We start from the raw sequence: 13,911 nt of genomic DNA, 5'->3' as shown, positions 1-13,911 counted from the left end.
AAATCAAATTTGCGCTATTGGAACTATATTGTTTTTAAGGGGCAAATTACTTTTAATTAGCATTCCATATAAATAGAAATAAAAATGTTTTGAATTGTGAAATCATATAAACAAAACAAGTTCATACAAGTTTTTTACAAGTAAATGATTAACTTCTTCGGGAAAAAGCAATTCCACTTTCTTTCTGCTCCGCAGCAAGCTGATCAATAGATTTGAGCTGCAAAAGTCTACTTATTAAATCCAGGTTTTACTTTTTTCTAGAAACCTTAAATGTAAAGAATTCTCTGAAATTTTTTAAATCTTTGTTTCTACCTTCTTGTATTTCTTCAGAAAGCATACCAAAAGATAAGCTTTTGTTGCTAACTACCTGGTGAGAGTGTACTAACAGTGTGTGTTAACCATGCGACATATAATACCAGGGGCATAGATGAACAAAATATTGTGCTATCTTTTTGCAATAGATCTTCAGAGCCTCAGGGTTTATCTCTTCCAACAGGAGACAGTACATAGTATGTTGTACAAACCCTAGGTTAGTTCCTCGTCGATACCCATTACTTCAGCAGAAATAGAATAATTCTAAAAACATTGTTATTTATAAATATTTTATAGAATATATTTTGTTTGGCTTTAATTTTAAAAATCATAAGGGAATGGTTAGATTTTTTTCAAAAGACATACCCTGAAAAAACGTCTTGTCGTTTACCATCGTTGGATGTTCTAGATCCGCCAGATCTAGAAACATCCACTACCAAATAATCTTCTCTTTTAATCCTTGTTAAACCAATCTTTCTTTCTCCTTCATTTTCAAATTATTTTAATCTCCTCTAATTTGTCATTTCTCAAAATCTGTTCTGTATAAGATGTGGATAAGACACTCCATACATCTGATCCATGTATGAAGAGTAGATATTCCATAGGGAAAGCTAGATTTACTAAGTGCGTTTCTTTTCTCATAAATAGTATTTAGATCATTCATTTTACTTGGAGTTACTCAATAAATAGAAAAACACAGAGTTGAATCAGTTACATCTCTGAAGTCTGTTGCTACTTTGCCATCCAACATAGCCATTTCTAGTTAATGTTCAACAAAAGTATTTTCGATAAGAGTGAGCTGAACTCCTATCCTTTGATATGATTTAGCTCCTGAACAAGAATATTTTGCTCTCATTAACATATCTTAAACGTATAGATTTGCAGTACAAAATTGATGAATGCTTTTCATTAATCCATAGAATTTTAGATGTAGCAAATTGAAGTGGTACCAAGAAAGCCAGAAATAGGCCTTCTTCAACAGAAGAAGCTTCACAAGTACAATCTTCAGTTTTCTATTTATAAACATATTGTCCTGTACTGCCATCAAATCCAACTTTGCTGATTAGTAAAAGTTTTGAATTTGAAGGACAAGTATTAGCAATTTCCATTATCCTCTTTGTCGTATCGTTTAATATATCTAGAAGTTCTACCTCAGCTGAGTAGTCCTCTACTTGTATTTCAGAGGCAGAGATGCAGTATTCCTCTGCCTCTTGTATTAAATTATATAAGGGATACACCTTGCTGTATCCTCTTTTCTTGGCTTCATAGCGGAATATTTGATAATCATTCTTGGATGATTTGCATTGTAATAACAGAGCAAGTGCTTCAATATTACTATAGCAATCATCCTGCTGTACTACTCCGTCATATTTACTACTGAGTATTTCCTGCAATACCTGTGCATCTTTTAACCTCCATCTATCTTAAGATGCATCATGGCAGCAGATAGCAGCTCATTTGTGGGCTTTTGGCAAAATAGTTCTTCCGATTTTCTTTTTTTGAAAATTCCGGTGTTGGTCTCCCTCGTCCTGAAAGCTAATGAGGCATTAAAAACATTTATCCAACTCTTTCTAGAAGAGCAAATATCTTTAAAATTAGCATAGTTTGCATAATTTCATATTGCATATGCATAATTTCATACAACTTCCAATCAATTCATGTTGAAAAAAACTGAAAACATTTAAATATTGACATAAAAAAGATAATATTCAAATATTGGCGTTACAACGTTACATTTGCATAGAAGACATATAACACTAAATGATTATTATATACACAAATTGTTATTTAATTACCAGGATTAACAGACGGATCTGCTGGTTAAACACTTTCTACAGGCTTGACATCGCCATCTAAGAAGTTCTGGTCTTAACCTAAAACCATGTCCTAGTGCTATTTTTCTCCTTCCAATTCCTTCTAAGACCGTTCATAAAATCCCTTTTAATCTCATCTGGTATATTCAAACCCTTCAAAATAATGTCAGTCTCAATATCTACTATACTGTTAATCTTCTTTTTGACCTTGGTCAGAAAGAAGATTAACAGTATAATAGATATAGGTTGTTAAAAGTAGATATAGATTGTTTATAAAATCCATTTTATTCTCGTCCTATATATTCAAACCTTTCAAAAAATGTCAGCCTCGATATCTACTACACTGTTAATTTTCTTTTTAGACTAGGCCTCTAAAAGTTTACAATACAAATCTTGCCGCTTCATTATGTTAAAACTGTCATTCAATTTTAATTATTAAAGTCGGTTTTGTAGTTTATTTATTTTGACAGTTACAGAAACCGTTACGACCACAAAACGACCACAAAACCGTACACCACGGTGTAACAAAACGAACACAAAATCGTACACCACGGTGTACACAAACCGTTACAGCGCGCTGTAACAGTTTTTTGGTCAATTAAAATTAACTGATCAATTTGTTGGTAAATCTATTGTGAACACCGATTCAGATCTAGAAGAAATCGAAGAAACTACTCATCAGAGTAACGCTTTTTTTAAAAAAGTCATGGAAAATTTAATCAATAAGTTTCTTGAAGGTCCTGCAGAAAACCTCACTAACCCAAGGACACTGAAAGCAGAATTTTCATTATTTGAGGCAACGCATAAAAGAACAAAAAACTTAGATTTGTTATTTGATGCATTTAAAACTATAAAACCGAGCTCAGTACCTAGTGAACGCGTATTTTCAATTGCAGGCAATTTTGTGTTTAAAATAGAACAAGGCTTAGCCACCGTTCAATGGGCATATATTTTTTTAAATTTCCTTAGGAAAAATTACGATAAGTGAAACAAATATAATATTCAAATTAAGTATTTCCCGTTATTCAATTTTTATAAAGAAAAAATTCGAAACCGGTTTTTTTGAAAATTTGGAATTCAAAACCGGTTTTTCAAAAAGTCGGTTTTTATCCAAACCCTAATAATTTCTACACAAATTGTATTGTCAATGCACAGTGGCCAGAATTCACTTTTACTGAACAAAGTTCTTAATTAACTTAATATTTTGGTTATATTGACTAAAATTATGATGAGTAATAATATGATGTCTGCGCTTCTTAGGAAAGAGAAAATTTTTTTAATTCGTTGCTTCGGATACCAAATTTCGGATAGCAAAAATCTAGTTTTTCAAGTGTGCAATGATTGGAATAACTTGCCGATAGCATGCAAAATGTCAGTTCCGTCAGTTAATGCGCTTAAGAAATTGACAAGTTTTCTTTTTTCTAAAGCTGCAAATAGTACATCCATTACTGAAGATGAGTTGCACGTTTGTTAACTAATTTGTGCTTTAGCTGCTACAAATATTGACTTTTTAGATATTATTTGTTATAAACCTTTAATTAAATAAAAGCATCTTTTTTCTCTTTTCTCAGTTTGATATCAACTTACTCGCTATAGAAAAACAAATGCTTTTTTTTTAACTTAAAGTTTATATTTTACAAACCATAAACTTTTGTATAATTTATTGGGTTCTTTATTTTTTTTATTTTTTGTCATGTAATCTAAAAAGACTTATTTAAATATATTATCATTACTATTACTATTACTATAAACAATTTTAACAATGCATTAAAAAAAAAGAAGAGATTTGTTTGTTAAATTCTTCCAAAATTAAAAGTTTAAGTTAAAACCTAATGTAACAGCTCAACGAGTTGTTTAACAACAGGCGTAAGTACCTCAGTATTTTCACCCGTTTTAACAAGACTAATGTTATGTGTGGAAAAAAAACTTAACGAAATCAGCGAAAATCTACACTGTAGCAATAACAATGGATAATAAAAGTATATGTCTTTTTAAAAGCCGGTTTTAAAAAAAAGAACTCTTAAAAACTAGTTAAACTTTGAAAGCAGTTCTTTAGAAACTTTTTATTAATTCAGAATGATCTTAATAATAACACAGTTTCATTAGATGTTAACTAAAATAAGGACTTGCAACATCTGGAAGTTAAATTGTTATTTAGAGGTATCCGACAGAGCTATTCATAGATAAAATGGTTTACAAAAAGTTTAAAACTAAATGCATTGTTTGTAGTTGCTATTTAAATAAACAAACCTGGTGGGAAAAAGATAGCTAGATACAACAAGACGTTTTATACCCGTAGGCTGCGACTAGCTAGCTATTCGCTAGCTAGTCGCTACCTTATTTCCCACCGGGAAGCTTTCATAGATAATTTCATAAAATAAATTGTTTTATAAACACTTATTATATAAAATTAAAGCTAAATTCTTTAATTTGAGAATAGTAAGCAGTAATAAATGAGAGATCGAAACTAATTTTTATTAACTAAAGTTTTTTCAACAGTAATTTATTGATAAATACAGCATGATCCTGCCTTAGTTATGCTTTGCTTAACTGGTTAGCTTGCCAAAACAGAAAAATTTTAATAAAGCATAACACTGTACACTTCCCTCTAAACAAAAAAAGTTTATCTAGATAAACGTTTTATAGTTAATAAACAGCGTCTTTACTCTATAAAGCTTGCACAAGATCAACCACTATTCTCATTCTTTAAGAAACTGAGCAATCTTGGCTCATTGTTGATAAGATTTGCCATGAAAATTTTAAGTTTAGCAACTTGAGATCTTTTCACAGCTCTAACAATTCAACAATATTTTTGTTGTTAATTTAAATCTATATTTATAAATGTGGTCAACGAATTTTTAAATCATTAACGTGGTCAATGATTTATTAAAAACAGTTATTAAATTAATTAGGCAATCTGATTAAGAAATCAACCGAAGAAAAGAGAAGAGTATTTGTTCATACTTAATCATAATTTATTGAAATGCATGCATCAAAAGTTACTAATGCTCTACTTTGCACAGTATAATAAGCATATAGTAGATGATGACAATAGAATTCATGCACCAAAGAATAAAGAAACATGAAAACAATAAATATCAAAAGAAAGTATGAACGCGTATATATGTCTTTAAGTACAAGATATTTTGATAGCAAGTTAATTTATCAACAAAGTTTAAGAAAAAAGACACGCCCTGGAGAGAGTAAAGACAGTAGTGCGAGAGGATCGAAAAACGCATCGATTGTCAGATAGTAAGATATTTTACTGAAGATGGAATATGAGAAACTTGTTGATTAAAGACTCAAAAACCTTTTTAATAACAGAAATAAGACTGATTGGACAATTTTTGTAGGGGTCAGAATGTTTGAAAAGTTTTTCTGGAGTTTTAAAAGTTGGAGCCACAGGTGTCATTTTCCATGCCATTTTAATTATTAAATAGTTTAGAGAAAATTGAAGAGAGTTCTGAAGAACACTCTTCAATTCTCTCTAAACTATTTTAGTGAGAATTTAGTGACACTAGGGTCAGTGGTGTTAGAACCAAGCCAATTAGTGTAATGAGCAATAAAGTTGCCAATAACAACATTCTTGTCAGAGCGGTAGAGAGAAAGGGTAAGATCAGATTTGATCAAAATTTACAACTAAATTTGATCAGAATTTACATCTAAAAGATTGCAGTATTGAGATAAAGGATAATAATAAAATAAAATACAAAAAAAATATGATAGAATGAAGAGTTACTAAGTGGAAGCACATAAAATAATGGTCTAGGGATTCAAACCTAATTTCTCGACAAATAGGCGAATTGATGCGTAAGTTTACTCCAAAATAAAGCATATAGCAATTAGAGACTTTGCAAATTAAAGGATGGTACCCATCAATAACAAGATTTAAAGAAAGAACAGCTTAGTTTAAATTAGTCTCACAAAAAGCAAGCAAATCTGGTGAATTTTGCAAGAGGTAAAATTAAACTGATGGAAGGTTACTACGCAGACTACGAATATTTGCGAAAGATATGTTAAAACAGTAGGTAGTGGGGATGGTTTTTTATATTTAATGTTTTGGTTTACTTTAGGCATGATTTAAGCATAAAAATAACTTGACTCTTTAATATATAGAGCATGGCATCCAAAGCGATGTGCTATGCAGTATCCCAAGTTAACATCCAACGATTACTTCACTTAAGGTACGAAATTTGCACATTATAACAATGTAAACAACAATCTGAGCCAGTTTCTCATTCAAGCTATCAAAGCTTGCAAAATTATAGTCACTTTTATAAGAATTGGTGCTTTTCACAATTTTTCACGCCTATTTTTTTAATTTTATAATTACAAATCTGAATAAGCGTGACTTCTCCTATGAGAGTCATTTTATAGCTATATCGGTAACGAACATTTGTAGAAAATTTTAAGTAGTTTTATAAAGTATTAGTGAAGATATTATATACAGGTAAAAGGTATAACCAAAACAACAAAAATTATGTACTATGAAAAAATAGTTTTAAAAATCAGATTATATTTATCAACACAAAACATAACAAAACTAACTCAATGGGATCCAGAATTATAGGATTGGCATCCTTCAATGTCTTTGAAGGATGCCAATCCTATAATTCAATGGTTTTGTCTATATACCCTTTTCTAAGGTCTTTTCTTACATATCTCTGTCTTTTTAAAATATTACATGACTGTTTACAATGAATTAAAGCTCTATGATGGTCACTTTTTATGTATTTATTTCAAAAAGAATTTTATGTGTAATATTCAAACATTCAAAAACATCTCCAATACCATTAATACCATCATTGAGACTTATGATGGCAGAACACACAACAATTGTAAGTACTTTTATGCTACAACTAGATAACTTGGGACAGCCTAGTGGACACAGGAACATTTTTTGAACGTTTAGAAAAGATTGCCCTCTTAAGCAGTCTTAACATCTTGTCAATACCATGCATAAGTTTGTATAATTGTATAATATATATATATATATATATATATATATATATATATATATATATATATATATATATATATATATATATATATATATATATATATATATATATATATATATTAAAACCTAATATGATTATAACCTAATATGAGGTAAGTTTAAGTTGAAAACATTTAAATAAATCTTTTGATAAATGTATAGAGTTATTTCTAGCTAGATTCTATTCCAGCTAAAATCAGCTCTACATATTTATTCAAGTAGAATATTTACTAGAAAAAACTTTTGTTTCTCAGGATCTTTATCGGGTAATTTTTCTATAATAATATTGAGCAATTGCTGTTTTTTTAGCTTAACCACAAGGCTTATTTCAGTAGTAAAAATCATCGTTTATAAAAAAATTAAAAAATGGCTGCAACTTAGGTAAAAAAATACAAAAGTATTTATTTCAATATTTAATAAATGTTTGTCAATATTTATTCTGTTGATAAATATTGACAAATCTAAACCTTGGTTAAAGAACTAAAGAGATGTAATATGCAGGCATAAAGTATGAATCAGAGTCTTCATGCTTTAAATTTCAAAAATCAGTTGTTTTTTTTATATTTAGATCACATGTATGCAAACTTTTAAATAGTTTTACAAAATTGGTATAAATTAAATACTTCAATGTAATTATATATAAAAGATTGGAGTGTGTAATCTTTTGCATTTTAATATCATATTAGAGCGGTGTAACATATCACAATTGTCATATATAATTTAGAGCGAAAGGTGTAACATATCACAACTGTTTGTACATAAGAGAAGCAAGTCGTGATATTACAGTGCAAAAAGTTGCCAAATGTAAGTTTTATTAGGAACTTGTAATTTGTCAGTTGGTTTTATTCAACATTTTATGCTGAATAATACTAGATGAATATTTTTCAACAAATTAAATATATATATAACTTAATAAATAATACATGAAACATTCTTTCAACAAGTAAAAAAAGACTACATACTTCTCAAGAAGCATTGCTGGACTTTATTGTTATGATGAACTGCCATCAAGTTTTAAACCTATTGGTGGAACTCGTATGTTAATAAATGTTGACTTTTCATTTTTCAAAAGATGTTATTGTATTTAATTCAATGAACACAATAACATTATTCTATTAGTAATATACACTGTTCTAATTTTTCTTTGTTTTATAACGGGTTTCAATATGCAATATTTATGGAATTACCATGCAATTACAAGTCTGAAATCAGAATGTCTTTATCTGTAGTGAATATCCTAGGAAAAATGACTGAGCTAGGAGATTCATTATTTTGTTATCATATATTAAATGATATAACAGGGTTTGATGAAAGTGAAATACTTTTAAATAATAAAGGAAAATTATTTTGTTGGTATATTCTTGTGTTACGCTAATGTATAAAGTTTTCCTATTTATATTGAAATGTAATAAAATTAATTATATTCTAATTATAATATATGTATAAATATATATATATGTATAAATATATATATATGTATAAATATATATATATATATATTTCTATATATATATATATATATATATATATATATATATATATATATATATATATATATATATATATATATATATATATATATATATATATATATATATATATATATATATATATATATATATATATATATATATATATATATATATATATATATATATATATATATATATATATATATATATATACGTTGCTTATATTGTTTCTTTAAATTACTGTGTGAAATTTTACATAACTTATTTCTCATTGTTTTTTTACATTTTGATACATTTTTTTAATCAAGTTGATCATTGATCAATTTTAACAGTTTCATGTTTATAACAGCTTTAATTTATAACGTGTTTGTTTTTCTAATTTTATTACACAATCAAATGATAACAATGTTTAAAAGGTTGTTAAATAAAATGGACGTTACATTCAGAAACTGCCCTGAGTATGAATGTGTATTTATGTAACACACTTTATATGTACTAGTGAAATGCATGAAAGAACTCTATGTTATTTTTCTTTATAGAAACATTAGTGCCACATACAACAAAAATTGCTTTGGTCGATAAGTTGATAGGCAATCATTTGAATAGAGCTCTAAATAGAATAGCATAGAAGCTGTTTTATTATTATTTTGAATTCTTACTTTGTTAATCAACACAAAATGTTTAAACTTTTATTAATGTATCCGGATCTATGCTGTTACACTTAAATTTTCATTTGTAAATGTGTTTTTTTTTCAGTATAACATAAGTTATTTACTTAAATAACTAATAAAAAAAAAGGTTTTTAAAACCAACTTTGAAAACTATAAAACGTTTGATTACTTTTAAACTCTTACTATACTGTTTATGTCGTTTAGTAGGGTCTTGTGTTGTTAGTAACCAGCGTAAAATATTTATCTCTTAACTACACCGAGCCAGCCCAGTCATACTCCAGAAAACCATGATGGATTAAACACCTATGCATGGATTTATAACTGATTTATGACTAAAAAACTAGCCCATGCGTCTTCCAGAGACAAACAACTTCTTTCGCGGTGACAGTAATTGTGATTTGGAAAATAGTCGTGCTCGATGATCGTAACACTAACCCTTACGGGCTAGGCCCAATATTGATTATAAACTTTGGCATATATATAATTCTGACATATATAAAATTCGCCGAATGGTCACACACGAGCTGTGAACCCCTGAGGGAAGAAATGAAGCACATTAGAATAAAGGAGAATTATTTTTCAAACAAAGCATATTTGACAGTTGTCAAGACAAAAATAAAGAATAATAGAGGAATATTTAAAATATAAATAAGACTGACAATGCACCTAAACAGTACTAACAATAATAATAAAAAATAAATTGTTATATAAATACTAATATGAACGAAGATATACAAAAATTATATCACCAAACAAAAAGAATATAAAACAAAAAATAAATAAAACAAAAAATAAATAAAACAAAAAAAAGATTAAAAAATAAAAAGTATGCATACAACAATGAAAGGCCTCAGAATGGAAAAAAAACAGTAATGCCAATGTGTAAACATAATTTGTGTAGTGATTAAGTAATAAACATCTCCTCAGAGTTGCGTCTATTATTACTGGCGTTTCGATGAGGATCAGCACTTATAACTAGTTTATCCCGTCAGACAAACGTCATCGCCACTTATGCTTTACCCCGCGACTTACGCCTATTCCATACTGTAGTAAAAAAGGATTCACGCAACTTAAAATCATTACTAAAAACCAAGTAATATATGAAAGCATATATATGCAAAAATTTAAAGATTTAAACATGTAGTAAAGGATATAAGAAATTCTCCGAATAATAAAAAAAGACGAAAATTGTGCATGTGAAAATTAAAAAAAAGCTGAGTAATGAATGTAAGATAATATAGCATAAAAGTTCCTTGATAGTGGTAATAATATATAAATCAGCGGATAAATAATATATTAAAAGTTATTGTAATAAGATTAACTAAATACTAAAATAAGAGCAGATAAATTTTAGCGAAATAATTGGTTAAAAAAAATATTTTTGGGTGATATAACAATAATATAAGTCGTGATATAAAAACGATGAACGAAGCGGTGCACAGTGGGTCGGATATTAGACTTATGGTGGACAAAATTATTTTGATGATTTTTTTCTTACTAAAGTCCTTTAAATGTCTAAATAAACACATTATAATAAAAAAAATTCGCTTTTACTATAAATTTTAGTTAAATTATTGAATATACTGAAAATAATAGAAAAAACTTTAAAAAACGCGGGTTTGTAATTTTTTATATTTGAGTTCTCATAAAATGCTTATGAGGTTTTAATTATATTTTATGATGAAATATAAATTCTATAGATTAATTATGGTAGTAATTAGTAAAATTCTAGTCTAAAGAATTACATTTTTTAATTTTTAAATCTATTACCCCCAAATTCTGAATAACATTATTTTAAGTTTTTTTATACTATATAGAAAAAAGGCTACTTGTAGGAAAAAGAAAACAAAGCTTGTACTAATTTTTATATTACAAATCATTCAATTACGAAGCTGATTCTTTCAACAACTCTAGAACTTCACTGGGAAATTTATGCAAACTTTGATTGTTACTTAACTTTAGTTTTCTAAGAGATGTTATAACGGGATCACTGGATACAAGAAGCCTATTAATCAAATCTTGGTTTGTATCTTTTCTTGAAGTCTTTCTGCTAAAATGTTCCCGAAAGTTCTTGAAGTCTTTATTTCGCGCCTCAAGGGCATCTTCAGACATTATTCCGATTGGTAGAAATTGTCTTTCAATTATAGCATGACCATGAACCAAAATTTTGTGGACAGATTGTGACATATAGTACCATGAATATTTGGATATATAAAGTTTTAGAGCGGTTATGCAAAAAACTTCAAACTTTATAGTATCTATTTCATATCCTGATGACAAAGTGACTAAAATAGTATAAAAATAATATATAAGAGTTTCATCAACTTTTAATATCTCGGCGGTTAATTTATAGTTGGCAAAAGCTCTGCGGGAAGTATTTCCGTCGTTACTAGTACCTTAAAAATTAGAAAATTATATCTTATATTTAATATATTATATGGATATATAATATATATTTTATATAATACAAAATTTGACTTACCCGAAGCTCCACTTTTTGGAAAATCCACAACCAATCCTAATTGGTTCATAAAATCGGTCTGAATTCGGCACTTTACTTGCTCTACCGCTAATTTATCAGCTACGGCTCTAGCCTGCCATTTTCCCGTTTCCTTTTTATATCCAACATGAAGTATTAGTTCAAAAAAGTTTATCCAAGCGTGTAAACTAGATAAACCATATTTAAACTCTAAATTATTGGTGTCTAAATTCATAACTTTCTCCAATTTATTCATGTTTTTTGGAGATAAACCACAAACTGGACAACACTGTGTCGAGTTTGTCATAGTTGATAAAATTGTTTGAATTTTACCATCTACCATGGTCAGCTCAATAAAACATTTTACAGCTAATTCTTTCCCAGCAAAAGTAATGTTAATAACATCACAGTTCTCAATTTCGGAATCAATGGTTGTTTTTTTTTTATTCCACGACATTCTTAGTTTCCTTTTGAAAAGAAAATCTAACGGGTCGACAATATGCAGTTGATGACGGCTTTTCGTTTCTCCACACTACTAAGTTTTTATTATTATAAAATCCGCTGAGTTCTAATGGTACTATGCAAGTCATAAATAAGCACTCTTCATTTTTTAGATTTCGTTCAATGTTTACTGCTTGTAAACGCTTTGCCCTGTAGCACCATCAAACCCAGCTTTGCATCTAAATGTCAGTTTATTTAGTTCTTCTAACATTGTTATTAGCACAGGAGCTTGTACGTCGCACAGTCTTTCAAGAGTGTGCATAAGAAGGTCTTTTAGCGGTATGTTTACGGCATACTCATCTACATAAACGTTTTTGGGATAACATTTAGATTTTGAAAACCGTATATCATTATATAAAGGATAAATGTGGCAGCCTTTTTCTTCTGCACCATTTCGTAAAAGCTGGTATGTTGATTTTGATAAACCACTATCAACAACTAATGCTAGACCTTCATCCGGTGTGTACTTCATAAGATTTTTAACTGGTTTTTCATCTGAAATTTCGGCAATTTTTCTAGCAGTCTCGTACTTAAACTCATTTCTAAATTTTAATTTTGTTGCATGAAGTAATTCAGAGCCAGATAAACTGTTAATAACATTGTTAAGCTTTCTCTTTTTTGTTTTGTTGCATGAGTTTTTAAAAGAGCAACAAGGTCTTCCAACGTCATTAACTGTAGAATTTAGCGTAATGTACGTAAACTGAAAATCTTGAGCTAACCATTTTTCATTGCTTTTTTCAAAGTAATTTGCATCATTATTTGCAGCTATCCACTTTTTACGATATACTTTTATAAAGTTTTTACACTCACAATCGTTTAGTGTAATATCTACTGAAGATAAGAGAGTTAATACTGATGAAAAAAATGATTTATCATTAGGAAGTAGTTTGTTTTGTCTTATAAGTGTGTGAATCTCACCAATTTTTATATTATAACTAAAGTAAAAAACAAAAAAAGTATTATTCAAACAGTACAATGTGCATTGAATTGTATTGGAGAAAAATAACATCTGTTATTGTTTGGTTAAATAAAAAACATGACGTTTCAAATAAGTATTTCGATTTCAAGCGAATAATACGATTTGAAACTCGTATTTTTAAAGTATCAAATAAACTCAAAATGGGAAATAATGGGTGATGTATACAGTTCTAATAGGTTATAGACATGTAGCATTTACTAGCTCAAGCACTCGATATAGGTTCTCGTAGGTTCCCTAACTTATCTGACACTTTTTGTACGAAATAAAAGTATTAAATGTTATAAACTTACCTTGTTATAATGAAGCCAGTTTACAAATGTTTTATAAACAATGATTTTTTCTATTTATTTTTTTCATAAAGCTATACAATTTAATAGTTAAAATAAATAAACTAATTGCGCATACACGTATTTTTTTTAAAGTTACTGTTAACAAAAGATATACACAAAAATAAAAAAACTCGCGCTTTTTTAAAAAAATAAATAAAATTATTATACATAGAACCGCAATTGATTTTTGTGGTTTTGAAAGATACTATTACACTCAAACAAATGTTTTAATTAGTCAGTAGAGTATTGCGATTATGTTTTATAATATGATTTTTGAAATAATAAACTTTCATTTTTGAGGTTTTGTCCACCACCAGTTTTGCCCACTGTGCGGTGTCGCGTTAAATAAGTAGCT

At 28.4% G+C, this 13,911-nt stretch overlaps 1 protein-coding gene across 1 annotated transcript; it reads right to left on the bottom strand.

The window, feature by feature from the left end:
* Positions 1 to 11,100: 11,100 nt before the first annotated feature.
* On the bottom strand, positions 11,101 to 13,185 carry LOC136086548 (uncharacterized). Its single transcript, XM_065808801.1, has 2 exons — positions 11,751 to 13,185; positions 11,101 to 11,664 (listed from the first exon to the last, which is right to left on the bottom strand). The coding sequence occupies exons 1-2, from the start codon at positions 12,202 to 12,204 to the stop codon at positions 11,153 to 11,155; spliced, it is 966 nt and encodes a 321-aa protein (XP_065664873.1). The 5' UTR covers positions 12,205 to 13,185; the 3' UTR covers positions 11,101 to 11,152.
* Between the last annotated feature and the right edge of the window lie 726 nt (positions 13,186 to 13,911).

The sequence above is a fragment of the Hydra vulgaris genome, chromosome 10 (genome assembly GCF_038396675.1).
Source record: "Hydra vulgaris chromosome 10, alternate assembly HydraT2T_AEP".
NCBI classification, from domain to species: domain Eukaryota; kingdom Metazoa; phylum Cnidaria; class Hydrozoa; order Anthoathecata; family Hydridae; genus Hydra; species Hydra vulgaris.
This window is presented reverse-complemented; position numbering and strand designations above follow the sequence as displayed.

What these genes read in the sequence shown, in the direction of transcription:
- LOC136086548 (XM_065808801.1), bottom strand. Translation starts at nt 12,204, where the DNA reads ATGTCGTGGAATAAAAAAAAAACAACCATTGATTCCGAAATTGAGAAC. An exon ending in TCCAAAAAGTGGAGCTTCGG is followed by an intron (nt 11,665 to 11,750) that starts GTAAGTCAAATT and finishes CTAATTTTTAAG; the next exon opens with GTACTAGTAACGACGGAAAT.